At 35.2% G+C, this 26803-nt stretch overlaps 3 protein-coding genes across 3 annotated transcripts; 2 read left to right on the top strand and 1 right to left on the bottom strand.

Annotated features, from left to right (window-relative positions):
* Nucleotides 1-10513: 10513 nt before the first annotated feature.
* Nucleotides 10514-17509, top strand: LOC101246388 (uncharacterized). The gene is made up of 6 exons (XM_004248758.4): nucleotides 10514-11229; nucleotides 12054-12265; nucleotides 13990-14307; nucleotides 14388-14462; nucleotides 14611-14685; nucleotides 16580-17509. The coding sequence occupies exons 1-6, from the start codon at nucleotides 11019-11021 to the stop codon at nucleotides 17132-17134; spliced, it is 1446 nt and encodes a 481-aa protein (XP_004248806.1). The 5' UTR covers nucleotides 10514-11018; the 3' UTR covers nucleotides 17135-17509.
* Nucleotides 17510-19600: 2091 nt separating this feature from the next.
* Nucleotides 19601-21648, top strand: LOC101253636 (peroxidase 43-like). Its single transcript, XM_004248897.5, has 4 exons — nucleotides 19601-19961; nucleotides 20033-20215; nucleotides 20774-20936; nucleotides 21064-21648. The coding sequence occupies exons 1-4, from the start codon at nucleotides 19758-19760 to the stop codon at nucleotides 21480-21482; spliced, it is 969 nt and encodes a 322-aa protein (XP_004248945.1). The 5' UTR covers nucleotides 19601-19757; the 3' UTR covers nucleotides 21483-21648.
* A 4391-nt stretch (nucleotides 21649-26039) lies between these two features.
* LOC138338821 (secreted RxLR effector protein 161-like) lies at nucleotides 26040-26468 on the bottom strand. Its single transcript, XM_069289905.1, has one exon. The coding sequence runs from the start codon at nucleotides 26466-26468 to the stop codon at nucleotides 26040-26042; it is 429 nt and encodes a 142-aa protein (XP_069146006.1).
* Between the last annotated feature and the right edge of the window lie 335 nt (nucleotides 26469-26803).

The following is a 26803-nucleotide window of genomic DNA, read 5'->3' as shown; positions in this document are numbered from 1 at the left end:
AAAAGATTGTTAGATTCCACTTCCAGGAGAGGCAGTTCAAGAATGGAAAGGTGATACAGCAACGCCTAAAGATAGGTTTATTTCCTATATTTAAGGCGAGAAGAATGATTACTAAGGGTTATATTTATCATCTTGTTCATGTTCAAGATATAGACGCAAGATCTCTGGCTCTTTGGTCTATTCCGATAGTCAGTAAGTTTGTAGATGTATTTTTAGATGAGCTCCCTAGTATCCCTCTAGAATGAAAATTTGATTTTGCTATCGATATGCTACCAATTACACAACCCATATCTATCTTTCCTTATAGATTGGCTCCTGCTTAGCTAAAGAAGTTGAAGGATTAACTGAAAGACTTGTTGGATAAAGTCTTTATTAGACCTAACGCTTCACCATGGGGTGCACCAATGTTATTCATAAAGAAGAAAGATGACTCACTAAGAATGTATATTGATTACCCACAATTGAATAAGGACACTATAAAGAATATGTATCCCCTTCCGAGGATCTATGACTTATTTGATCAATTACAAAAGGCCAAGTGCTTCTCAAAAATTGATTTAAGATCAGGGTACCACCAAATACAAGTTCGGGAAAAAGACGTTCCATAGATAGCTTTTAGAACCAGATATAGACACGTTGAGTTCTTGTTAATATCTTTTGGATTAACTAATGCCCCAATAGTGTTCATGGACATGATGAATAGTATATTTAGGCAGTATCTAGAACTGTTTGTGATTGTATTTATTGATGATATTTTGGTGTATTCATGTTCAAAGGCTGAGCATGCAATTCATCTGCGAGCAGGCCTTGAGGTTCTTTGAGACCAAAAACTTTATGCAAAGTTTTCTAAGTGTGAGTTCTGGTTGGACTCTGTAGCTTTCTTAGGCCATATTGTATCAAATGCAAGCATTGCGGTTGATACGAAAAAGATTGAAACGGTAAAGACTTAGCCCAGACCAATGACTCAAATTGAGGTTTGTAATTTCTTAGGGTTAGCTGGGTTCTACAGAAGGTTTCTAGAGGGATTTTCTTAAAATTCAGCACCATTAACAAAGTTGACTCAAAAAGCAACTAAGTTCTAGGAGCTTAAGAACAAGTTGACATCAACACCAGTTCTAACATTGCATGGTGTTCAGAAGGATATGCGGTGTACTGTAATACTTATGTTTTGGGTTGGGATGTGATCTAATGCAAAATGGTAAGGTTATTGCATATGCTTCAAGACAGTTGAGAAAACATGAGAAGAATTATCTGACCCACGATTTAAACTTGGCTGCAGTTTTGCATGCATCAAAGATCTGAAGACATTATTTATATGACGTTCATGCTGACATCTCCACAGATCATAAAAGCCTTCAATATATCTTTAGACATAAGGAGTTAAATCTACGACATCGTCGATTTGTTTGAGTTACGGAAAGACTACAACGTGGATATTTTATATCATCCAGGAAAGGCGAATGTGGTAGCTCGTTCCCTCAGTCGAAGATCTATGGGTAGTTTATCCTATTTAGGTTTTGAGAAGCGTGAGCTAGAGTGAGAGATTCATCAGTTAGCTAGCTAGGTAGTCAGATTGCTAAAGGTAGAAGATAGTGGGGTAACAATTCAAGACACAACCGTATCATCTCTAGCTGTAGTATCAAGGAAACAAGAGAGTCCTAGCTTAGAGCAGCTCAGATCCAAGGCTCTGGATCAACAGTCTCTATCATATGATATAGTTGGAGATGAAGTACTTAGATATAACAGTCAGTTGTGTGTTTGGAATGTTTCAAGGCTTTCATATCAGATTATGGAAGAGGCACATCATTCCCGTTATTCTATTCACCCTGGTTCGACGATGATGTACCATGATATTAAGAAGATATATTTGTGGCATGGGATGAAGAAGGACATTACTGAATTTATGGCACAGTATCCTAACTGACAACATGTGAAGGTTGAGCACTAAAAGACCGCTGGGCAAGTTCAGAAGATAGACATTTCTTTGTGGAAGTGGGAAGCAATTAATATGGATTTTATTACACGGTTACCCTGATCCCATCGCAAGTTCGAATCCATTTTGGTTAATTGCTAATAGACTAACAAAATAAACCCATTTTTACTATTCATGGCTACTTTTAAGGCCGAAGACCATGTAAGGCTCTATATTAGAGAGATTGTTAGGCTACACGGTCTCCCAATATCTATTATCTCCGATAGAGGAGCATAATTTACTACAAACTTCTGGAAGTCCTTCCACAAAGGACTGTGGACACTTGTTAATCTTAGTATAGCGATGGACAGACTAAGCGAACAATTTTGACACTCGATGATATGTTACGGACATGCGCACTAGACTTCAAGGGAAGTTGTGATGTCTAGTTGCCTCTTATTGAGTTCACATACAATAATAGTTACCATTCCAGCATCGGGATGACAACTTATGAGGCTTTGTATGGGCGAAAATGTAGGTAACCCATTGGATGGTTTGAGGTAGGTGAATCAAAGTTGATTGTACCCGACTTAGTACAGTAGACAGTAGAGCAGGTTAAACTCATTCGAGAGAGGTATCTAACAGCTCAAACCCGACATAAGTCATACTCAGATGTGCGACGAAGGGACTTAGTGTTTTGTTTCAATGACTGGGTATTCTTAAAAGTCTCACCTATGAAGGGTGTTATGATATTTGGCAAGAAAGGCAAGCTTAGTCCAAGATTTATTAGGCCATTCGGGATCCTTCAGAGGGTATGATGAGTGGCTTATGAGTTACAATTTCCTTTGGGGCTAGAATATGTTCATCTAGTTTTCCATGTATTGATGCTATAGAAATGTGTAAGAGACCCTTCTCGGGTTGTCTCGGTTGAGGATATTCATATCACAGAGGACTTGTCCTACGAGGAAACTTCAACTGCCATATTAGAATGGCAGGTTCGTAAATTGAGGACCAAAGAGATGGCTTCGGTTAAGTATTGTGGAGAAAGAAGAATAGAGAAGAGGTGACCTAAGAAGATGAGGATGACATGAGGTCTAAATTGTTGGGTATGTAGCAAAAATTGATGGGAAATAGAGGGAAGGAGAGGAATTTGAAAAGTTGAGAATTTGAAGAGTTGGGAACTTGAAAAGTCCTCTTATGCTTTAATGAAAAGGCATTTGTCCCTCATCGGTGATGGAAAGAAAAATAGGAGAGTTTAAATACAGAAACACTCCTATTAATTGTTAAAAGGGTTGGAAAGAGGGACCCCCTCGTGCTGTCGTCGTCGCTCGCTCGTCTTGGCTTCGACTTTGGCAAATGATATTATTTTTTGGACAAAGTTTGTTTTAATTATTTATTTATTTAATTAATTAAAATGGCCAAAAAAATATTTTCAAGTAATTAGTTGATAACAGAAGTTGAAAATTAACCGAAATGTTTTAACTTTTTAGTTGACTAACCCGACCCAACTCGAATCTGCGGGACTTGTTTTATTTGAACTTTCCCGTTTTATTTAAATTTCCCGCCATGACTGTTCTAAAAGGTTTTGAATTTCAGGAACAGGCAGTACCATTTGAAAGGTTGCAAACTTTCATTAATGGTCATGTGAATTCTGAAAGGGTTGCAACCTTTCAGAACATATTCTTCTTGCCTATAAATATCACTCAGCTTCAGATATTTCCAAACGAATTTTTTGATCTTCTTCTTCTTCTTCTTCTGCACACATTTTTCTTCATGTACTTTCCTGCTGTGGATTGATTCGCTGATAGTAGAGTTTTTGGTATCTATACTATGCTGATTAAGATCATTTTACCCTGGGATGTTATATTCCAAATCAAAACTCGGATACTAGAGGGGAATAATTTTCTTAAGGGGACAGTGTGAGTTCAGTGGACTTGATCTTTTTCTGATTTAAAAGATTTTTTTTCAAATTCTGGTACGTTCTTACAGGTTTTATTTAAATTTATGTTCATCTCTCTTACTAATTTTATAAATTTCAGTTACTTCGTGCTTTTGAACACTTTATTAGAATCAGTAATTTATGGTTTTGATAACACAGATCGAAAACAATCTTAAGGAAATTAATTTTTTTAAATCTGTGTTTCTAGTGGAGACAAAAATCTTCGTTATTTATACTCCTTTAAGTCTGCAATTATAGTTTATTGCTTACTTAGACTGTATCAATTTTTGTTTATCAGAAATGGCAAACAATGGTGTTACAGTGGCTGTTGCTGCACCAACCCAAACTCTTGTACCACAAGTAGAGAAATCGGGTAAATTCACATGTGTGAGTTTCAAAGGATGGCAGCAACGAGTATTTTTCTGGCTTACCACTCCTGGTCTGCAGAAATTTACAAGTGAAGATACTCCAGTTCCTGCTGATGATATGCCAGACAGAGAAAAATTCATGATTATTGAAGCATGGAAACACGCAGACTTCCTATGTAAAGGCTACATTTTGAGTGCTTTAGAGGATCACTTATATAATGTCTATACTGCAATAAAAACTTCAAAAGAGTTAAGGGATGCACTTGAGAAGAAATATAAGACAGAAGATGCATGCTTGAAAAAGTTTGTGGTCGAAGTTTTTAGACTATAAAATGGTAGATAGTAAAACTGTTGGATCACAAGTGCAGAAACTTCAACTTATTCTCCATAATCTGATTGCTGAAGATATAATAGTAAATGAAGTTTTTCAAGTGGCTGCAATGATCGAGAAGTTGCCTCCTTCGTGGAACGATTTCAAGAATTATCTAAAGCACAAGCGTAAAAAAATGAAGCTTGAAGATCTTGTGATTCGGCTCAAGATTGAGAAAGATAACAAAAACGCCTAAAAGAAGTCGCGTAAGAGTTCAACAATTATTGGAGTTAATATTGTTGAAGAAGCTCCTACCAAAGACAAAAAGAGAAAGAAGTCCAATGGGCAGAAGTCAGAACAGGCCAAGAAGAAATTCAAAGGCAACTGTTACAATTGTGGCAAGACTGGTCATAGGTCTTCTGGTTGTCATGCTCCAAGAAAGGACAAAAACAAAGGTTAAGGCAAAAGTCAAGCAAACATCGTGGAGAAGATGGAAGATGCAGATGACTTGTGTGCAATGATCTCGGAGAGTAATTTAGTTGGAAATCGCAAGGAGTGGTTTCTCGACTCAGGTTCCACTAGACATATTTGCTCTGCGAAAGAAGCCTTTGCAACGTACACTCCTGCTGAGTACAATGAAGATTTATTCATGGGAAACACAACAATAGCAAGGATTGTAGGAACTGGGAAAGTAATGTTGAAAATGACAGCAAGGTGTTGACTTTGAACAATGTTCTGCATGTCTCTACTATTAGGAAGAGTTTAGTTTATGCTACACTACTCGTTAAGAACATGTTTAAGTGTGTCCTAATTAGTGATAAAGTTGTAATAAGTAAGAATGAAATGTTCATAGGAAAGGGCTACCTCAATGAGGGTCTTTTCAGACTAAATGTAATGGTTGTTGACTGTATTAATGAAAATTCTATTTTTGTTTACTTATTGGAGTTAATTGATTTATGGCATGCCCGTTTGGGACATGTAAATTACAAAGCCTTGCGAAAATTGGGTAATCTAGAAGTATTGCCTAATTTAAAATGCGATAAGTCGAAATGCAAAATTTGTGTGGAAAGTAAGTTTGTTAAATATCCTTACAAGTTTGTTGAAAGAAATTCTAAAACTTTAGACTTAATTCACACAGATATATGCGATATAAAGTCAACACCATCTCGTTGTGGTAAAAAGTATTTTATAACTTTTATTGATGACTGCACTCGATTTTATTATTATATTTGCTTAATAGTAAGGATGAATCAATTGATGCATTTAAGCAATACAAAAATGAAGTGGAGAACCAATTAAATCTAAAGATAAAAATGATTCGGAGTGATAGAGGTAGAGAATATGAATCTCCTTTTGCAAAGATATGTTTGGAATATGGTATTATTCATCAAACTACTGCACCTTATACACCAGAGTCAAATGGTTTGGCAGAACAGAAGAACAGAATATTAAAGGAAATGATAAGTGCCTTAATGATCCATTCTGGTTCACTGCGAAACCTTTGGGGGGAAGCCATCCTTACAGCTAATAAAACACTCAATAGAGTACCCCATCAAAAAACACAATCAATTCCATATGAGTTGTGGAAAGGAAGAAAACTCAACTTGAAATATTTCAAAGTATGGGGGTGTTTAGCCAAGGTAGAGGTTCCTTTACCGAAAAGAGTTAAAAATTGACCCAAAATAGTAGATTGTGTCTTTATTAGGTATGTTGTGAATAGTAAAGCCTGTCGGTTTTTGGTTTACAAATCTGATAATCCTGAGATTCATGTTAATATGATAATTGAATCAGATAATGCAGAGTTTTTTGAAAATATTTATCCGTATAAAACTGAAAGTGAGTCAACAAGTGAAAGACCTAACAACCACAAAAGAATCAATGGAAAATATTCTATCTAGTTAGGAACCTAGGCGTAGTACTCGGCAACGAAAATCTGATTCTTTCGAACCAGATTTTGTCGCACTATTGCTTAAAAATGAGCCTCAAACATCTAAAGCAGTTATGTCTTCGTCTGAGTTAACTTATTGGAAAGAAGTAGTCAACAGTGAGATCGAATCAATTTTAAGCAACCACACTTGGGAATTGGCTGATCTTCCTCCAGAAAATAAACCGTTAGGATTAAAGTGGATCTTTAAAAGGAAAATGAAACCTGATGGTACTATTGACAAATATAAGGCTAGACTGGTAGTCAAAGGATACAGACAAAAGAAGGTATGGACTAAAGACATCCACCAAATGGATGTAAAGACATCCTTCTTAAATGGAGAGTTGGAGGAAGAAATTTACATGGACTAACCTGTGGGTTTATAGTTCCTAGTAAAGAAAAGAAAGTGTGCAAACTTGTGAAGTCACTTTATGGACTCAAGAAAGCACCCAAACAATGGCATGCTAAATTTGACCAAACAATGTTGACAAATGGATTCAAGATTAACGAATGTGAAAAATGTGTTTATATTAAAAATGTTATGAATCATGAAGTCATTGTTTGTTTGTATGTTGATGATATGTTAATAATGAGTAAAGAAATTGACAATACAAATGCTACTAAGAGCATGTTGTCCAACAAGTTCGATATGAAAGACTTAGGAGTTGTTGATTTGATCTTAGGGGTCAGGATTATCAAAACTCCCCAGGGAGTAGCATTATCTCAATCTCATTATATTGAAAAAGTATTGGATAAGTTCAAGTACTCGAATTTCAATGTCGTCAAAACTCCAATTGATTTAAGTTGTACATTTAAAAAGAATGAAGGTCAAAGTGACTCTCAATTAGAATATGCAGAGTGTTAGGAAGTTTGATGTATATTATGAGTTGCACGCAACCAGATATAACATGTGCTATTAGTAAACTGAGTCGGTACACTAGTAATCCAAACCAAACTCACTGGATGGCAATGAAACGTGTATTGGGTAATCTAAAATATACACAACATTATGCTTTGCATTATAATAAATATCCTGCTGTGATTGAAGGATATAGTGATGCAAATTAGATCACTAGGTCAAATGATGTAAATCCACGAGTGGTTATGTGTTCATACTTGGTGGAGGAGCAGTCTCTTGGAAATCGTCCAAACGGACATGTATTGCTTGCTCCACAATGGAATCTAAATTCATTTCTTTGGATAAGGCTGGGGAAGAAGCTAAATGACTCCGGAATTTCCTAGTGGATATTCCATTCTGGCCCAAACCTGTTGGACCAATTTGCATACATGGCAATAGTCAAGTAGCAATAGGTAGGGCAGGAGCGTTATGTACAATGGGAAGTCTCGTCATATACAACGGAGACATAACACCGTAAGACAACTGCTCTCTCGTGGAATTATCATAATTGACTATATAAAGTCAAGCGATAATGTGTCAGATCCACTAACGAAAGGCCTAGTGAGAGAGGCAGTTGAAAGATCATCTAAGGGAATGGGTTTACGACTTAGGACAAGTCAGCACGACGGTAACTCTATCTAGTATATTGGAGATCCCAAGAGCTAGATTCAAGGAGAAAAACAAAGTTGTGGCTGATGGTTCGATATTGTCAATTAACTCTATCCATTCTCATGATGAAGACAATGTTCAGGAACAAGGTTAAGACTTTAAGGCTTGTTAATGAGGTAATAAAGCCTAAGTTTTTAATGATTTGCTAAGTTTGGTAGATTTGACCAAATAGTGTATCTACGAGATGACACGATTAGAAATCACCTACGTGAGTGTGAAGTAGAAGCCGCTTCAAAGAGAATTTTGTGTCAAAAGCCTATTCTCTATACATTCATGAAACCAGGAGGTGTTCATGGCTGAAACGAACACAACCGTAAGAACTATAAAAAGTAAAGGGTTAATTGTGTGACATATGGTTGTCTAGGTATAGACCAAAGCTCGATAGTTCAAAGATATAACATCTATCGATTGACCGAGTATATCCGACATATGTTCATTACGAAAAGTCCAAGGGGAAACCTACTTATCCAGATGCAATTAATCCTTGCCTGTAAAGTACACAATTGTCCGTGCATTCCTATGTTATAACCATTTCCCATCAATGTGGGGGATTGTTGGGTATGTAGCGAGAATTAATGGGAAATAGAGTGTGTAGTGGTATATAGCTATGTTATGGCCATGTTGGCCTAGTTTGTTGGGTTGCTGAAGCTTGTGAGTTGTTTGGGGTATTATCTTGATATATACATGTTTTAAGTTTCGGTATAGATATCATGGTGGCCTCAACGATCCAATCATGACTTTTGTGCTATTTGGCTATTTTTTTTTATATTAACTCTTGGGAGTAGATGTTTCTTTTATAGATCTGTTAACAGGGCCCTTGCTGGACGAGGACTTAATTTTAAGTTGAGATATACTTGTTTGTTTTCTTGGTTACATGTGTCTTCCATGAGCTAGTAGCAAATGGTTCAGCATGGTCAGCTCCGGCTTGATTTTTGGTATTAGTAGCCAGTTGCGCCCCTTGACTTTGGGGCGTGACACATACCTTTAAAATACACTATTAAATAGTGCGCGGGCACGAGGGGGGGGGGGAGGGGGAGGTAAAAGATCTTTCATAAAGTTTTGTAAAAGGTCAAAATATATGTTAACAACTGCCCCTTGGTTGCTTGAGAATGAAGGATGAATTGTCAGGCAACCAACATTGACCAAGTAATCGATTTTGTCAGAAAAATGAAAAGTTGTCAGTGGGATCACTTGAAATGGAATATAGTTGGAAAGAAGGGATGACCGAGACTTTGGGTTTAAGTCACTTACATATCTCTGGTCATACGAAAATAATGTCGTATGCATTCTAAATTTAGGAAAAAATGAAGCTTATAAAATTGAAATAATTATACTATATTTGAATAAGAACGATAGAGACTTGAATAAATATAACTAAAATAGCGATGTGTTAATGATTGAACAACTCCAGTTTAATCACCTACATGTAATATAAAAGTGATTATGAGAATAAAAGTACGAATGAGACAAAATTGGCTAAGTTCTTGTTATGACCTATATGCTTTTAAAGTTCGTATCATGACATGTTATATGCTTTATCTCTAAAATAATAATCAGAGGAAGGGACCTATTTACCCACAAGTATATGTATATGGTACAAATGATCATAAGTTGACAAATAATATGATGGTGGTTATGATGTCAGTTAGCTATAAAAAATTATTACAGTTACTAACATTTGACTAGGTATGACATGCATTCGCATTTGTGTATGTATGTGTGTGAGATATATATGATTACACGAGCATATCATGCGTATTTTGTTACTATGAGGTCAGATGTTAGCCATGAGTGAAATAATTTTTTATCCTTTTTACCGCAACTATATTTTATTCTACTTCCACCTTTCATAGTAGTACATATCTATTTGTACCAAAGTTTAATTGTTGCGTGACACTACATTCGTCCAACAAGTTCACACAAAGATCCTGGTCGACTTTTGCATTAAAGATGTTCTTCCAACCGATGATTAGTAAGCTTAATTCTTCCTGGTGGAGCTGTTAGTTGTTTATATGTTTTGCAACCATGAGTTTTGTGTATAGTTATCGGGGTGTTGTCCTAACTAGTTGAGCTGCAGTATTCATAAAGACTTGTGTACCTATTTTCTTTTGTCTTTTTTCATCTTCTTGTTTGTAGCCTTGTCGACTCATTGTATATATGATTTTAGTTGCATCCATATTGATTTGATTGTTCTTACCAATTAAGATGGTCTTACTTGTCATTTCATTATGTCCTTGATGTTGTTGTGACCTCGTTGATCTAGTTATCTTATTTTAGGATTTTCATTGTGAAAAAATTATCAACGCTTGCTATTTCCTTTCCATTATGTTTTAGTGGTTAGCTCCGATCGAATAAGGTAATGGGTGCCAATTGCGTCTCCTCTCAATTGGGCGTGACACCCATGTTTAGTTGATGAAAATGTGAAAAATAAGTTACTTAAAAATAAAGAAAATGACTTCCTAAATAAAAGTAGGAAAAACAAGTTGTATAAGTGTGATTGCAAACTTATTTTCTCCTTCAATCATCCCCACCAGTCTCTCAACCCCACCCCTTAATCATTGCACCATCGCCACTCATAAATATATTCTTACGATTCTATCTCGATTCTATAGTGTTTTAATTGATAAATAATATATATACATATAAATACTTTTGAAATATTTTCTTATAAATATTAAGAAATAAGTAAGAAACTCACAATTACATTTTTGTAGGAAATCAATTCTTATGTAATATTTTGTTTTTAGCTGTATACTTTATGAAAAAATGTTTTTTCTTTTTCCTCTTGAAAGTTTTTGGGTTTAAGTCAAAATCCCAGGGTTTTGCGTTTGTTGGGACTTTGGGGTTAAAAGAAGAGTAGCGTGTATCCAAGTTCATTCATCCCGCCACCAGCAGCTGTCGGAGTCGCCGCCGGTACTGATATCTTCCCCTTAGAATACATTTTCCAATTTAACAGTAAGTTGTTAGGTTTGAAGGTGAAAGTGAAAGATTGCAGAAGATGTGGTATCTATGCGTGTTCTATCACAGGTTACTGGACTACAGGAAACCTGAAGTTGAATCTTTAGCAGACCTTTTCAGCAAAGACGTAACTGACTTACAATGCAATGGTTCACTTGAATGGAAGCTTCCAAAACATCATCATCCAGACTCTCCTTTTCACTTCGTTAATCTTCCTTCTGAAGAAATTGCTCGAAGTGTTGCTAACCGTAGTAAGACCTTCTCTTCATCTCTCTATACAATTCTTAAGCTATATATGTAGTTAGATTCAGCGGCGCTAAAAACAGATAGAAATTGTGATACATAATCAGTCGTCTTGGTTACTAAATAAGTCTCACTCTTCTCAGCTTTACTGTATTTAGAATTGTAATTGTTCCTTTTAGGCTTTCGTTTTTTCATTTCATATCTAGCCCGGTTACCATTGCGTAGAGTTAATTACTAAAGCAGCTTTCATAAGAAAATAGGTTGAAACATCCCGCAAATTAATTTTTGTTGAGTTAGTAGTTGGAAAACTCTTATCTTGGATTTTTGATTCAATTGTTTGGGTCAATTACTTGTTTCATTTTATACATTTATTGTTCTGAACTTCTCTTTAAGGTTAGGCTTAAAAGAGGTGGCTATTAATAGGTGAAATGCCAGTTCATTTGAGGATGCATAATCTACTTGGAGTTGATATGGACTTAGCTAAGAGAACAGCACCATAGAAGCAAAGGATCTATAAGCAGTACCAACTCATTGGTTTCGTTATGGAACATATTTGATTAATTAAGTGATGTTGCGGTTTCTGAATTGTTTTCCAAGTTATAAGGGACTTAGTTATGATATGACATTTGAATCATGGACCCTTAGAAACTCATTGAAGCTTTTCTTCTGTACATAGGTTGGAAGAGTATCAAACATTTTTTGGTGAAAAGGGATTTAGTATGTGACATAGGAGGCTTTGCGTTAAGAAACTCTTGATATCTCTCTATTTATCTGGGGAAAGGGTTTGAAGAGTAGATATGCTATACAACATATTGATAATCCTGTCGTGCAGGTATTCTTGTAAAAGGGATCTTTGAACTCTGGGGAGAAGGAAGCAACTTTGAGGAATTAGAAGAGTCGATTAGAAGTTATCCAGACGAGAAGAAACTGCCATACCTGACATCTGATAGCACATTCAAGATTGCTGTTGAGACCTTTGGGAAGGTTATCAGCTTTGAGGAGCAAACTGAACGTATTCGATCACTATCCTACATTCCTTTCAAGGTACGTACTTGTTATTCTGGAGTACATTACATAAAACTCAATCTGATCAATTTGGTTTTTCTAATTGAAGGAAGTAAAGGAGCAGAAGCTAACTAACCTTAACACTTTTTCCTCCTATGTTTTCGTAGGCAGAGAATTTCTGTTTCCTTCTTGTTCTTTGTTGTTCCTTATGTCTATACTATATGTACTGGGTTAACATGTTCTAATATTTACTCCATCAAGAATTATTCCCTTCTATTTGTTACATGAAGTGAAGTTTATATTTTTTATTCAATCCAATTTTTGCTGTACTTACCATCATCTGCATCACTTTATTTTCATTTAATCATTTGAAAAAATTATATGCCGCGGAATGTGATTGTTGCTTCTGAGTGTGGTGATATTACTGGTGTTTTGGTTTGTTCTTCCAATTTTGAGGATGTAGTCTCAGCTTCATTATCCCTGTTTGGTATAGGAACTAATATGGTCCCTTTGTATTTGTACTCTTGTTCCCTTATCATACCCACCTTGCACATTAAATCTTCAATTTTCCTTAGGATTTTGATCTAGAGTTGTATCATTGTTCTGCTTATATTTTAAGCTAAATCCCAAGTACCAAGAAGACAGAAAACAGAAACAGCTCGGAGATTGTGAGAAGGGTTGAACCAAGGAAGAAGAGCGGGTTGGATATGGGGTTGGTGAAGAACAGGGAGAAAAGGTGGTGATTTATTATTCAGATTGGGGGGAGAGGAAAAGAGGTGAAGAGATATTGGAAATCAGGGCGTTGAGTGGAGGGGGACAGCGATGGGTTGTTAGGTGGTAGTTGACACAAGGAGAATCCAAGCAGAGAGATGGGATAATGGGCATAGTATCTGGTTACTGGAGAGACTGATAAGGTTGGTTTTCTTTTTAGGATTTCTTTTTTCGTAAGGGTTCTTTTAGATGTGGCATTCAAAAGGAAAAAAAGATAAATCATATTTATGATAAATAGGATAATGTCAAGTCAGAAACTAATGGACTCATTAGCAATTGGAGAAAAAACCTTCAAGACAAATAACTGAAGGTTTAGGTGTCGTTTGATAGGGTGTATAACAATAATGTTGAATATGGTGTATTAGTAATGCTTGCATTAGTTATGATGTGATTATTTCTTATGCAGTATTTGGTTTTGTGTATTAAAAGTAATAACTATTGTATGCTTTCTATAAAAAAAATTGTGGAAAAGAAAAGACGTGGAAAAGGTTTTGCGGGGCAATTGAGTCTTTACTGATGCTAATGCTTGCATTAACACCCTTTGCATTACTAATACCATGGATTTCCATGTATTCGTAATATACGCCTCAATTATACAAAATAGAGTGTGCATTAGGTTTACATAGAGTCTGAAATCGTGTACCAAACAAGGTACTAGTAATACACAAAGCTAATGCATGCATTATTTTTCCAACACACTCTACCAAACGACCCGTAATGTCTAAGTTGAAAAATAGAGACTTAGAAATTCCATGAATACATGTAATATATCTAAGAGTAAAATGCATTCTGAGTCCTCATATACATGCTCTCTCCACTCTATGTGTGTCTTATTTTATTTAACCAATTACAACATACATATTTTGAGAGAAGTGAAGTGGAGACGGCATGTAAAAATGCATTTTACTCTCAGATATACTTTTGTATTTCACAGAATTTCTGAGGTTTAGTAGATATTGCCTGTGAATTTACTTATGTCTGTTTGATTCCAGGGCCGGGTCAACTTAAAGAATCCTTATCACACGTTCTGGCTCATAGAAACAGATGATTATGATTCTAACAATGGATTGCCACCCATTTCGGGAAAAAGAATTTTTTTTGGTCGAGAGATTGGTACTGCTGATAGGAAGCTTTTGCCAACTTATCAGTTAAAAAGTCGTACTTATCTCGGGCCAACAGCCATGGATGCTGAAATGGCGTTCCTGATGGCTAACCAAGCACAGGTCAAATCTGGAAAGCTTGTCTATGACCCTTTTGTGGGCACAGGAAGCATTCTAGTTGCAGCAGCTCATTATGGAGCAGTGACAATGGTTAGTGTTTCTATTTTTGCATGAACTTTGAGCATTCATTCTTTTCCTGGGTTCTTTACTATCATTAATTGACTTTCCAGGGTGCAGATATTGACATTCGAGTAGTACGTGATGGCCGCGGTCCAGATTGTAATGTCTGGAGCAACTTCAAGCAGGTACGGGCAGAGTGATGTGTTCTCTTTATATGGGATGCTAATTTTGTTCTTATATAGTAATTGCTATTATTTGATCTTATCATCTGATCATTTGGAGTATAATTTTATTTATTATCTTTCTATGCTAAACTCATATCTTTAATTGCAGTACGGACTGCCAATGCCTATTGGTTTATTAAGGGCAGACAACAACCTTCCTCCTTGGCGTTCGGGGTTGAATGAGGTATCCTTATTTGAAGTTATTTGTGTATTTTGGTTGTCTAGTCCTCTTGTTCTTTCACTTGCAACTTCTGTTTCTTCTTTCTATGAAGTATTTGATCATTGGGTGATGGTGTTTTCCCTCCTTTATTTGTACTAATTGGCAAAGGGCTTCAGTTGGTAGGTACAGCCAAGATTGCTAAGTTCACACATGTTTTCACAATTTTTCTTATGTTCAAGATGCAAAGCCCTACTCAATAGATTGGATAGTGATCAAAGAGGAGACAACTCTTATAAAGAGAGTAATATGTCAAAACAGTACAGCTAACAACAAAAAAGAACCACAGTTGTTGCTTGCGTTTGTAAGACATCATATCCTAGCTCAAGCCACGATTGACTTGTCAAGAGTTAGTTTTCTTGAGGCAGGAAGTTGTAGAGTTCACATAGTGCAATGAATTACCAGATGATTTCTGTTGATGTTTTTCTTCATGCAACAATAACCTGAAAGTGGAGAAGTTATTTTCTTAATTTTTCATATAATTAAGACTAATCAAATTTTTAATTGAAGAACAAAGGTTCGTATATCTCTAGTAAAAGCAAGGTTTGTTCTGGAAAGAGTTACTTTATACAAAGTTAAAATTTGGGAAAAGGTATAGTGGAAACAATCCTTTCTTTTCCAACACAGGTCTTCACTATCAATAATGTTGTTACTATCTTCAAAGTTGATATGGTTAAAGAAACTATTACATTTTCTAATTTTCAAGGTCATTATCAAGTCGTATCAGTTACATTATATTGACAGTCGAGGGTGGTATATATTGAAGATAATTTTTCTCATAGTCAAGTAATTTGAAGCTCATTTTATGGGTCTCTTATGTGTGGAAGAATGATGCAGCACTCTGAAATCATGTAATGTGATCTTCAGAAGTTGGTAAATTGTTTGCTTACAGTGTACATTATCTTCAGAGTTGATGGGTTAGAGTTCAAATCTTCTTTCGATTTAATTAGAGTGAGTAAGCTTAGTTTCCAGGTTTTATTTGACACTTTCTTGTCCTGGCAATCACGTAGTAGCAGTTCTAGTAGTTGCTCGAGTGTACTGAAGTCTCTGGAGTAGATGGCATATACTGTTGTCTCTACTTTGTTTGTTGCACATCTCCACATCATATGAGCTTCTGGGACTTACAGCGACTAGAACTTGACTAGTTAATCTGAAGAACGAAATTCTCCAACTTGGTATGTCTTGGAACTTTTTCCTTTTCTCAGAGGTAATATGCCCAGATATAGCTGTCTTATTCATGGATATCTCTCAAATTTATAGATCTCTACAGATTAGTAGAGCAGCAGTTGAAGTCTTATACAGTGAGAGAGTTAAAGTAAGTGGAGATGGAAATCTGAGAGTTTGTGCCAAACAGAGGTGCACTTTCTACATACAAACAATATTCTAAAGCAGCAATAGAAGTCTTGTATGGTGAGAGAGCAAAAGTGCATGGAGATGTAAATGAAATCAAATGGAGGTGATAGTCACTTAAGGTCGAGGATGCCGGGTTCCATTGATACTTATTTTAGAGGAAGTAGGGGAGAAAGCCTTCATGTTGAGACAAAAATTCTTGACGAGGATTCAATTACTTGTGGCCTTCCATGGGTCTTATGCCATAAAAGTAATAAATTAAAATAAATTCTTTAGGTAAAATCAGAGAAATAAGTTTATATGTATCAGTATATGTAGTCAAAGGCAGCTCGGGAAAGCGTTTAATGCCCTCTGATATGTAGTTTATTCTTGTCATGCCATTAGTGAATTATGGTTTATTATTTTTCAGAGTTCCAAAGGCAGTTTGAACTGAACAGTTAATTGGCATGTTAAAAAGGTATTTTTTTCAGGTCTTGCTGCTTTTTCTTGACTGTTATGTTCTGTTTTCTAGATTTTTGATGCCATTATATGTGACCCTCCCTATGGAGTCCGTGCTGGAGGACGTAAATCTGGTGGCAGGAAGCTATTGAAAGGAATGATTGGTCCATATACAGTTCCTGATGACAAAAGGACAGGCCATATACCATCAACTGCTCCTTACAGCTTAGTGGAATGCGTGCATGATTTGCTTGACCTTGCTGCTAAGATGCTTGTGATTGGTGGCCGGCTTGTGTACTTCTATCCTGTATTAAGAGAGGATGAGTCAATTGAGACCACGTTTCCAGAGCACCCTTGTTTTAAGTTGGTTGCTATCTCAGAGCAGTTGCTGAGCTATAGGTACAGTCGGGTACTATTGACCATGGTCAAAATTGGACCATATACTGAAGAAATTGCATTAGCAGCTAGGATCAAACATTTGGAGTTCAAGGAAAACCATTTGAAGTGGTTAGAAGAAGGTAACCTTCATTCAGCAGTTTTTAGTCCTGCTGACAATCATCTTAACGGGTCAGGTGATACGAAGACTGCTAAAGATTCAAAGGCAAGGTATAGAGGCAAATATGTCTAGACAGACAAAATTTCATGGGGCAATATACCTTTAATATGGTCGGGCTATTCGCATTATGATGAGAACTCTTACCACAAAGCTCTTTAGTGGTCTCATTTGAGCTGGGATTGATTCATCAGTTGTCTATACACTTAACATGTATTTGACTATTTCCTTGGTGCGACTACTTTATTAGCCTTACTGCCTATACAAGTAGTGTATTCTGCAAAAGAAAGTTCATTGACACCCAAAGACACAACGAGTGCCTCGTTCTACCAGTTGTTAAAGCTCAAGCTTAATACCTTAGAGATGCAAGTCGTGTCCTACTTTATCTATTTTCTACAAACGATTGTATCATGTGCACATTATTTGCAGAAATTTTATTATTTAAAATAACTTTTGATTAAGTAGAATAGAACCCGATAACTCTTCTAACTAAATTGACTAAATAAACTAATATTAATCTACACCTTAGTGTAAAAGCTTTGCTAGTAAATATTAATCACACTCTTCGCTGTGAATATTATGCTACATATGATCGGAGGAGGTGAAATTAGGATTTTTCAAATATGGGTGCACCAAGTAAAATGTATTGAATTTAGGATCTTTCAAACATGAACGCAACAAGTAAGATATATTGAATTTAGAATTTTTCAAACATGAGTGTAACAAGTAAAATGTATTGATTTATCGAAACTTTATCCTCAGTGTCAACATTTAAACATGTGGACCATTTAGCTTTGTTGTAGTACGGATGTCAAAATATAATATTATACAAATTTTAGGAAATATATACATAAAATATTTAATTTTACAAAGAAACCATTGGTGTTGGTGTCCTATTATTTGCCTTTGAATTCGCCACTGCATGCACTACTGATTAAAGTTAATTTGAAACTCCATATTGAACGATATAAAATACTCCTTAACAAAGATGATTCCATATTCAAATGAACTCAAATTTAAAATCTCTTAATTTAAAATATATAAAACAATATTTACCATTTCATCATAATTTTTATTAATATACCGTTTCACCACCATTGTTAGTATAGTTAAAGAAGGTTTGTTGCTAGTAGCTTTAATTTATAGATGTAGTTGATGAAATACAAGTCTGGCATAACAAAAATAAAAAGAACATTTAATAACTGACAGAAAACTGATAGACACAAACAACTTTTGTCCCATAAAAGGTAAAAAAAACAACCTAAAAAAGCTATATTTATGGATATACATGTGAATTCATTAGTGACCATAAAACTACAAAAAAGATACACACATCCATGCAACTTGGTTGTTGAAGCATTGCCATCTATTCCTTTGCTGTCACCTTAAATTGTGAGGAAAAACCTCCCCTCACGTATGGCCCGCCCCTTAATTTTATAGGAAATTATACAAAATTATAAACATTTAGACTATATAAAGTATTGTAGCTATTATTAAGAAAATTGTAATTTACAGCTATAATTGTTTTTAATTTTTTCTAGTTGTTTAATTTGCATAATTCTTCTGATTTTTATAAATCTAAAGTTTATTTAACTCGGTTTTTAATATGTAAATTCAGAATTTTATATATGTTTATCTTATCGATTTACGATTTATGAAATTCATAATAAATTATCCTGTTTGTATATTGACAAACGAAATATACAAACGAGGTTAAGAAGAATTCCCAAATGTACCTATTTATATATTCGCAAGTGAAATGTACAAACAAGCAGAATATACAAGCTCTAGCCTTCATAGCAAACAAAACTATAGTTATGGAGCGCAATTATCAAAATTATAACTACAAATCTATTAGGTTTGCTGTTTCTAAAATTTTCTTAGATATGAGATCTCGTGTGTAGTGCGAGCTTAATAATATTATTCATTTTATCTTAATTTATGTGATGTAGATAAAAATTAAAGAGTTAATTCAATTTTGATATGATTTATAAATATTTTAAATTATTACTCTAGTAGTTATTATTTATTATACTTTTTAAATTAAAAATATATAATCCAATTTTAAATTGTTAATTAATTTGATTTATATATTTTTTTTTGATAGAACTTAAAAATATGTAAAAAATTAAAATCAAAGTAAAATAAATAAATTAAAATTGAAAAAGCCCTAAAGTGGATCCCACATATTTCCCGAGAAGCACCTTCAGTATATAATACTCCCTCTTTCCTAATCTTGGTTTATTTTATTTTTTTAATCCGTCTTAAGAAAATGTCAAATATTTATATTTATAAAAATTTAATTAAAATATTAATTTTTCCTTTATTAAAGGATTTCTAACCACACAATTATTTTTTAAGACATTTTAGATCAAAATTTCACATTTTTTTTAATTAAATTTCATATCAAGTTTAATATTCTCTTAAGTGGAGCCCATATTGCATGAGAGACAAAAGCCAAAAAGAAGGCCTATTGATTCACATTTGCAGCTATGAATTGCAGAAAATTTGTAATGTCAATCAAGCCCTATGCTAAAGCAGATAAGATCAAAATGCTCAACTGTTGCTTATTAATTACGAGATAAAGTATAGTTGAGATTTTTCCTCCATATAAACAAAACTTGCATACACTTGAGAAAACACATTAAGCAAGCTTATTCTTGACCTTCTATTCACTCAAACACCTTTTATAAACAGGATGACAATGATGCTTTTTATGATCATCTTAATTTTGAGTAATCAAATAGGAATTTCACATGGACAGCTCAAAGTTGGTTTCTATGACAAAAAATGCCCAAATGTTGAATCCATTGTGAGTGGTGTTGTCAAAAGATTTTCTGCCTCCAACAAAAATATAGCTCCTGTCTTGCTTAGACTTCATTTTCACGATTGCTTTGTTCAGGTCCAATTACATAATTATGTTTATTTAATCACATTTAGTGATCGTTCATTAAATATTAAGTGATCAATCAGGAGTGTGATGCATCAATTCTTATAGAAAATGGACCTAATGCTGAAAGGCATGCATTTGGTCATGAAGGTGTTGGAGGATTTGAAGTGATTGAGAAAGCTAAAGCAGAGGTTGAGGCTGTTTGTCCTCGACTTATTTCTTGTGCTGATATTGTTGCTATTGCTGCTAGGGATGCTATATTCTTGGTACCACTTTTTTCTTTAATTATCTTAAGTCTGTTTCTATTTATTTCATTGATTTTTTTGATGTGAAATTTAAAAAGATAATTCATTATTATCATATTTTTAGTTTTTTACGAAGTACATATTTGGTACTTGATAACTTACTCATGTTCTCGCCTCATGTTTACAATCGCCTCAAACTCTAGGAATCGCTAAGAAAATGAAAAAGAAAATATACAAGCTAAAAAGAATTGTGTTGCTTTCTTACTGTTTATACTATTAACTTTAGGGGTTAATATGTAAATAATAATTATTAAACAAGTCTCTTACATATTTACAAAGTAATTTTTTTACGTGCTTAAAATTTTGTAAAGACCTTTCCATATAAATTTTATAACATTCTAGATTTTAATATAAGAAATTTTCACATTTCTCTAGAATGTTCCACTATAGACTTGCTTTGTTCCTTTGTAAGCCTCCATATTTATAAGTTTATATCATGTGACACTTATGTGATGCTTATATAGCGTGATGACATAGTGGATCGTCACAGTTGTCTATAAAAATTGTTCTATTGGACAGGTAAATGGGCCATTCTATAATGTGGAAACAGGAAGAAGAGATGGGTTGGTTTCAAATGTATCTTTAGCTGATAATATGCCAGACGTTGATGATTCCATTCAACAACTCAAACATAAGTTCTTCCAGAAAGGCCTTTCTCACAAAGACCTTGTTCTCCTCTCTGGTAACTATCTATACACTAATATATTACTCCCACTCGAAAGAAAGATTTTTGATTTAAAATAAGTGACAGATGTTTGTATGATTGTAAATCGTCTCACTAAGGGTAATATTGAATGAATAAACTGCAGCTGCACATACAATTGGTACCACTGCATGCTTTTTCATGACCAAAAGGCTCTACAACTTCTCTCCCTACAAAGGTTCTGATCCATTGATAAATCCTACATTTCTTCACGAGTTGAAGTCCACTTGCCCCCAAAACGGAGATGTTAATGTCAGGTTATCGATGGACAGAGGCAGCGGTGAGACATTCGACAGTCAAATTCTGCAGAATATTAGAAGTGGCTTTGCTGTACTACAATCTGATGCAAATTTATATAACGATGAGACTACAAGGAGAGTTGTAGATTCTTACTTTGCATTTCTTAGCCCATTTTTGGGGACATCATTCCAGGCTGATTTTGCCAATGCAATGGTGAAAATGGGAAGAATTGGAGTACTTACTGGCTCTCAAGGAACTATTAGACGTGTTTGTTCTGATTTTTAATTGAGTTCTTAGAGATAATTAATTACAAAAATAGATGGTACTATATAGTAAAATAGCATATAGTTGTAATTATTTACTAAGCATTATTAACAACATATATTACTTGTAATTCATTAATAATTCTATTTATTATCCATGATGAAAGTTATGAAATCCTAATACAAAATCTACGGCAAATTTAAAGCCAATCGACATATTTTGGATCAATGTACGGCCCGTGGCTAGGGCCAGTAAGCAATTTGATTTCATTAAGATTTCATTTTGTGGGTCATTATAAATACTTTTCATATGGTTATTGTAATATGGAGTTACCGAATTTCATAGTTTTTAGTTGCAATATTTTTCTCTTTTAGTTTTAAAAAGTATTATGAATTGAAGAGCGGATTATTTCTATTATGTTACACTTAAAGCAAACATCAAAAATTCAATTAATCCTTATTATTATTTGCTTTTTGTTATGCATAACTAAATCCTTCAAGGACAAGTTTTTCCTTCTCTTTAATGTTTCTCTCTAAGACAAACCCTAGTTATTATAGATCAATGAGCATTATCACCCAGATGCTACTATGGCCATTTCAGCCACGGGATATGTTGTAATGTATGCGTCCACCAGACTAGATGGGACCAGGTCCTCAACATAGTTACAATTACATGAGGGAAAATAAATGTTGAAAATAAAGATTGTACACACAACTTTCCGTAAAAACCTCATTGCCCAAGGGAGTAAAATCACGACATGTCTCACACGAACTTTCAAACTGCTTTTACTAGTCTTCTCAAGCAAAAGTAAAAATTAGTTTACAGAATGAGATTAATCTACTAATCTCCACACTAAGAAATATTTCCTATTACTTAGACGAGCCTAAGCAAATATAACCTGTCCACTATACTAATCCTAACATATTAATATAGACTTTGAAGTAAGACATAAGTTACTCACAACTTAAGTTCTTACAATGATTCACACAAGCTTGAAACATTTCTAACACAAACGAAATGATTCCCACAATATAATCACAGTAACCAGCAATCAAAGTAACAGTAGTTAATAGCAATCAAAGTAACAATTGGTATATGAAGCACTTGAAGCAATCAATCATGTCCCTGCTGTTTGAAGCTTGAAAAAGTATATCTTTTTGAATGAATGATCATTTTGTTATTTGTTAGTTGAATTTATTAGACAAGAACAATTATTATACAATGGCAAAACAACCTAATCGCTTCTGATTGGTGGAGTACTCTGCAACTCAACTAACTTCCTGACCAGACAACTTTTGCAGCTGTACAACATATTGACACTGAACAAGCATACTCTGCAGAAGATCAGGTCCTTGCAGTTATGAGGAGATCAACAAAATATCTAGGAGTGTTAGAACTTATTATTCCCCCTTTTTTGATGATGACAAACAACCTACATAGAGACTTCCACCTTTGTTCAGTGCACCAGTTACAACAATGTTCCCCTTTAGTTCAATGCCCCTAATTCCAGCCAACCTTTATAACAAACTTCCCTATATTGACATCATTGAAAAGGTGAAGTATTCAAAATATTAAAGTTAAATGTAAGACAATAAATAATTAAGGGCCTTGGGCCACATAAAACATGTGTTTGTAAGCATGAAGAGAATATTAAACCACACATGAAGTGGGCAGAAACATAAATAACATTAGATCATAAATACTGACCACTGTAGTCAATCAAAACAACACAAGACACAAGATATTTGAATCATGGTTTAAGAAGAAGAGAGAAACAAGGGAAACATGGAACATTTAGGACGGAAGGGGGGGGGGGGGGAAGGGGATGGAGGATGCGCATAAGCATAGACTAGAGCTCATTTGTATCTTTATAAGCCTTGATAAGTTGTTTGTTGAGAGACTCAACTTCCTCATTGAGCAAGGCATTTGTCTTCAACAACATTGTATTCTCATCCCTCAACTTTTACACCTCCTCCTTATCCACCTTAGTGGTACCAGGTCATTCTGAGATAACTTTCTACAGTTTGGCCTTCAGTTGCACAATCTCAATCTCCTTATCACTTAAGATCACCATGAGATTAGTCACCTCGCGTTTAAAAAAGGCTTGATGGTCTAGAATATCTTCCACCCGTGACCTGCCTTTGGCCTGCCCTTCAACACACTCACCTTCCTTTAGCGTGGCTGGAATAAACATTTACATGGAGGTACCAGATACCCCTCTTCCCAACAAAACTTTGAAATGATTAAACACATAATTCAGCAGATAGCCATATGAAATCCCATGTTTAGCCCTTTTCCAAGTCATTGCCCTGTGCATGTGCTCAAGCACCAGACCATGGAGATTAATTTCCTTAAGTTCATCCAATTTCTCCATAAGAAACTAATCAGCAACAGATGCTACTGTCCTTTTTTTCTGAGCGTGGACCCAACACATTGTTAATGAACTCAAAGAGCAATCGATACTCCCCCTTAAGAAATTTCTTTTGCAACCTTGCATGCTTGACGTCCCCACGCTTGGTGGCCCTTGTTGAAAACTCACAAGAAGGTTGACAACCTTCAATTAATCGTATTCCCTTCACCGATACCCCTAGAAAAATCCCCAAAGTTTCCTTATCTAGAACAATCTCAACACCTTTAATAGTAGTCCTTATCTATCCATCCTCTAGAAGGTCCATTTTATTGTAGAATTCTCGTACCTCAGTCTCATGAAGGTAAGGTATTGGGGGTTCAAACATATGACCCCATTCTTGTAGAGAAACAATATAAAAAGGATTCGACATACCAAATTCTGTTATGATATCAGGATAAAAAACTCTTCAATTCAACACTTTTTTGTTTTTCCATTTTAGTTATTTGCTCTTCCCTTGTCATTTCAAGATCTGCAATTGTGCTTGGATCGTCCAGACCATGTCCCTTTTTCTGATTTGATTTAACAGTAGTTCTCTTCTTCACTTTCCCTTTCTTGACAAGCGATTTCTTTGCAGCCTTCTGCACTTCTTTTTCTCACTTTTTTTTCTTTTCTTATCCACATAGAGTCTCACTAGACCCGATAGGGAGAGGTGTAAAGGTAGGCTTTTCAGGTTCAATACCTTCCCTCATCTTTTTCCTGGCCCTTCTTGTTTGCGTTTCACTCCTTGTGACATGCTTACTTTTGTCCCCTTTAGAGTGGGACAAAACCAACTTTCCCTTTTCTTTTCTTTGTCAATTCTTCTCAGACTTAGTAGGTTCAACAATGTGGTCGACTTTAGGATAATTTTCAGCAGTTTCTAGATCTGGTACACCAATTGTCAAGGTGTTGACTCATTTTACCCCTTTTTATTCTATCTCAAGGGGTTGTTCTTCCTTCTACTCTTTAATTTCAACATAGAAATATTTAGGAGTTTGGTCAAAAACTGATTCAATACTGAGAGGGACCTATTCTAGTGATCTATCATTTGTTTATGAAAAATTCAAATGAACATCTCCTCAAAGTGAAGTCAAACTTTGCACAGCCACCAGTTTAGCACTGCTGCTAGAATGCTCAACTCAGGACCCCTTTACTTAGGCAAGTCTCCCTAAAAAATCTTTCAGACATTGCGGATGGTACATCCCTAGAAGCCACAAATACCTCTTCAGTACTACGTCCGTCAACATCCTTCGCAACATATTGTGCCTTTGAGTTTTGGGTATTTTCACCGAACAAAACTAAAGTGGGGGAAGAGGGCAGAATCTCTTTGAAAAGGAAAACATGAGATGTCATAACTTCATTAAGGGGAGTGTGGATTCACCCATTTCACCAACTCCACAAACTAGAGTCGAATGAGTTTCATCTCGAGGGGGTATGAAGAATTTCAAAAGAACTAGGGTTTTCAACTTCTTGGGAGATAAGAGTCTGGGAAGAAGAATTGAAGTTAGACATTTTTTGGAGAGGAAAAAAGATACTTAAAAAATAATTAGAGAATCAGAAGGAAATACTTGAAGATATTTGAGCAATTTAATTCTCTAAGAGCTTAGTTTGAAATAGAGTCGAAAGGGTATCGGGTCCCCAACAGTAGTGAACTTTTGTTTTCAAAGTGAAAAGATACGTGAAAATGACACGATGAATGGGCGAGAGACGCGTGACAGTGATGTTGACAGGCAAATAGTGTAGCATAAGTTATACTAACCTCATAAGGACGAAGTCCCCCTTTTAGTTTGCAACCTTGCCTATATGATTATATATTCCCTTCACCTAAACACACAATGATTACATACATGCATTAAGGTATGAGTTGTGAATTCTTTAATGGCAACCATCCAAACAATAATAGATACATGACCTCCTTAACATAATAAAATTGGAAGACTTTTGTGCAAGCTTGTCAAGGAATCAGTTGATCTTGTGCATCCCAAGCCTCATCTTGTTCTTCATGAAACATTCTTTACTCAAGGGCTTTGTAAAGGTATCAGTTAGCTGATCTTCTGTCTTGCAGGATTTCATCACCACTTTTTGCTTCTCAATATTTTCCCTAAAAAAATGGTGCCTCACATCTATGTGCTTTGTCTTCTTGTGTTGCACAAAATGTTGGGTCATATTTATTGAATTGGTGTTATCACATATTAGAGGAATTGTGTCTGTGAGAACACCAAAGTCTTCAAGTTGCTTCTTAATCTACAGAAGTTGAGCATACCAAAATCCTCCAATTGCTTCTTAATCCACAGAAGTTGAGCACAACATGAAGTAACAACTACATATTCTACCTCTGCAGTAGACAATGCAACTGAATTCTGCTTCTTTGTCCCCCAAGATTTTTGTGATGATCCAAGCAAATGTTCCATGCCTGATGTACTCTTTCGATCAATAAGAAAACCTGCATAGTCAACATCAACATAACTAATTGGATCAAGTGAGTCACCTGTTAGATAAAATAAGACGAGGTCCTGGGTTCCTTTCAGGTTTCTCAGTATTCTTTTAGCAGCCTTTAGATGTGACTCCTTTGGGGCAGATTGAAACCTTGCACACATCCCTACACTGAAGACTATGTCCATCCTGCTTGCAGTGAAATAAAAATTGACCTAATAATTTGCCTATACATGGTCTGGTTAACCTCAACACCATATTCATCCAAGTCAAGTTTCACACTTGTGTTCAAAGGAGTATCAAGAACCTTTGCTTCAAGTAAATTAAACTTTTTGAGTAGTTCTTTTATGTTTTTCTCTTACCATATAGTGGTACCCTAAAAGGACTGTTTGATTTTCAAGCCTGGCAAAAAAAATGAGCTCCCCTATCATGCTCATTTCAAATTCACTTCTCATCAAATCAACAAATTCTTTGCACAATGAATCTGTAATGTCTCCAAAACGAATGTCATCTACATATACAT

The sequence above is a fragment of the Solanum lycopersicum genome, chromosome 10, assembly GCF_036512215.1.
Source record: "Solanum lycopersicum chromosome 10, SLM_r2.1".
Lineage (NCBI taxonomy): Eukaryota > Viridiplantae > Streptophyta > Magnoliopsida > Solanales > Solanaceae > Solanum > Solanum lycopersicum.
The sequence above is the reverse complement of the archived record's forward strand: the minus strand, read 5'-3'. Positions and strand labels throughout refer to the sequence as shown.

Bases quoted from the DNA above. Each gene is read 5' to 3' on its own strand.
- LOC101246388 (XM_004248758.4), top strand. From the start codon at position 11,019: ATGTGGTATCTATGCGTGTTCTATCACAGGTTACTGGACTACAGGAAA. The intron at 12,266-13,989 runs GTACGTACTTGT...GTTTGATTCCAG, and splicing joins TATCCTACATTCCTTTCAAG to GGCCGGGTCAACTTAAAGAA. The intron at 14,686-16,579 runs GTATCCTTATTT...TCTGTTTTCTAG, and splicing joins GGCGTTCGGGGTTGAATGAG to ATTTTTGATGCCATTATATG.
- LOC138338821 (XM_069289905.1), bottom strand. From the start codon at position 26,468: ATGGACATAGTCTTCAGTGTAGGGATGTGTGCAAGGTTTCAATCTGCC.
- LOC101253636 (XM_004248897.5), top strand. From the start codon at position 19,758: ATGACAATGATGCTTTTTATGATCATCTTAATTTTGAGTAATCAAATA. The intron at 20,216-20,773 runs GTACCACTTTTT...TCTATTGGACAG, and splicing joins CTAGGGATGCTATATTCTTG to GTAAATGGGCCATTCTATAA. The intron at 20,937-21,063 runs GTAACTATCTAT...AATAAACTGCAG, and splicing joins AGACCTTGTTCTCCTCTCTG to CTGCACATACAATTGGTACC.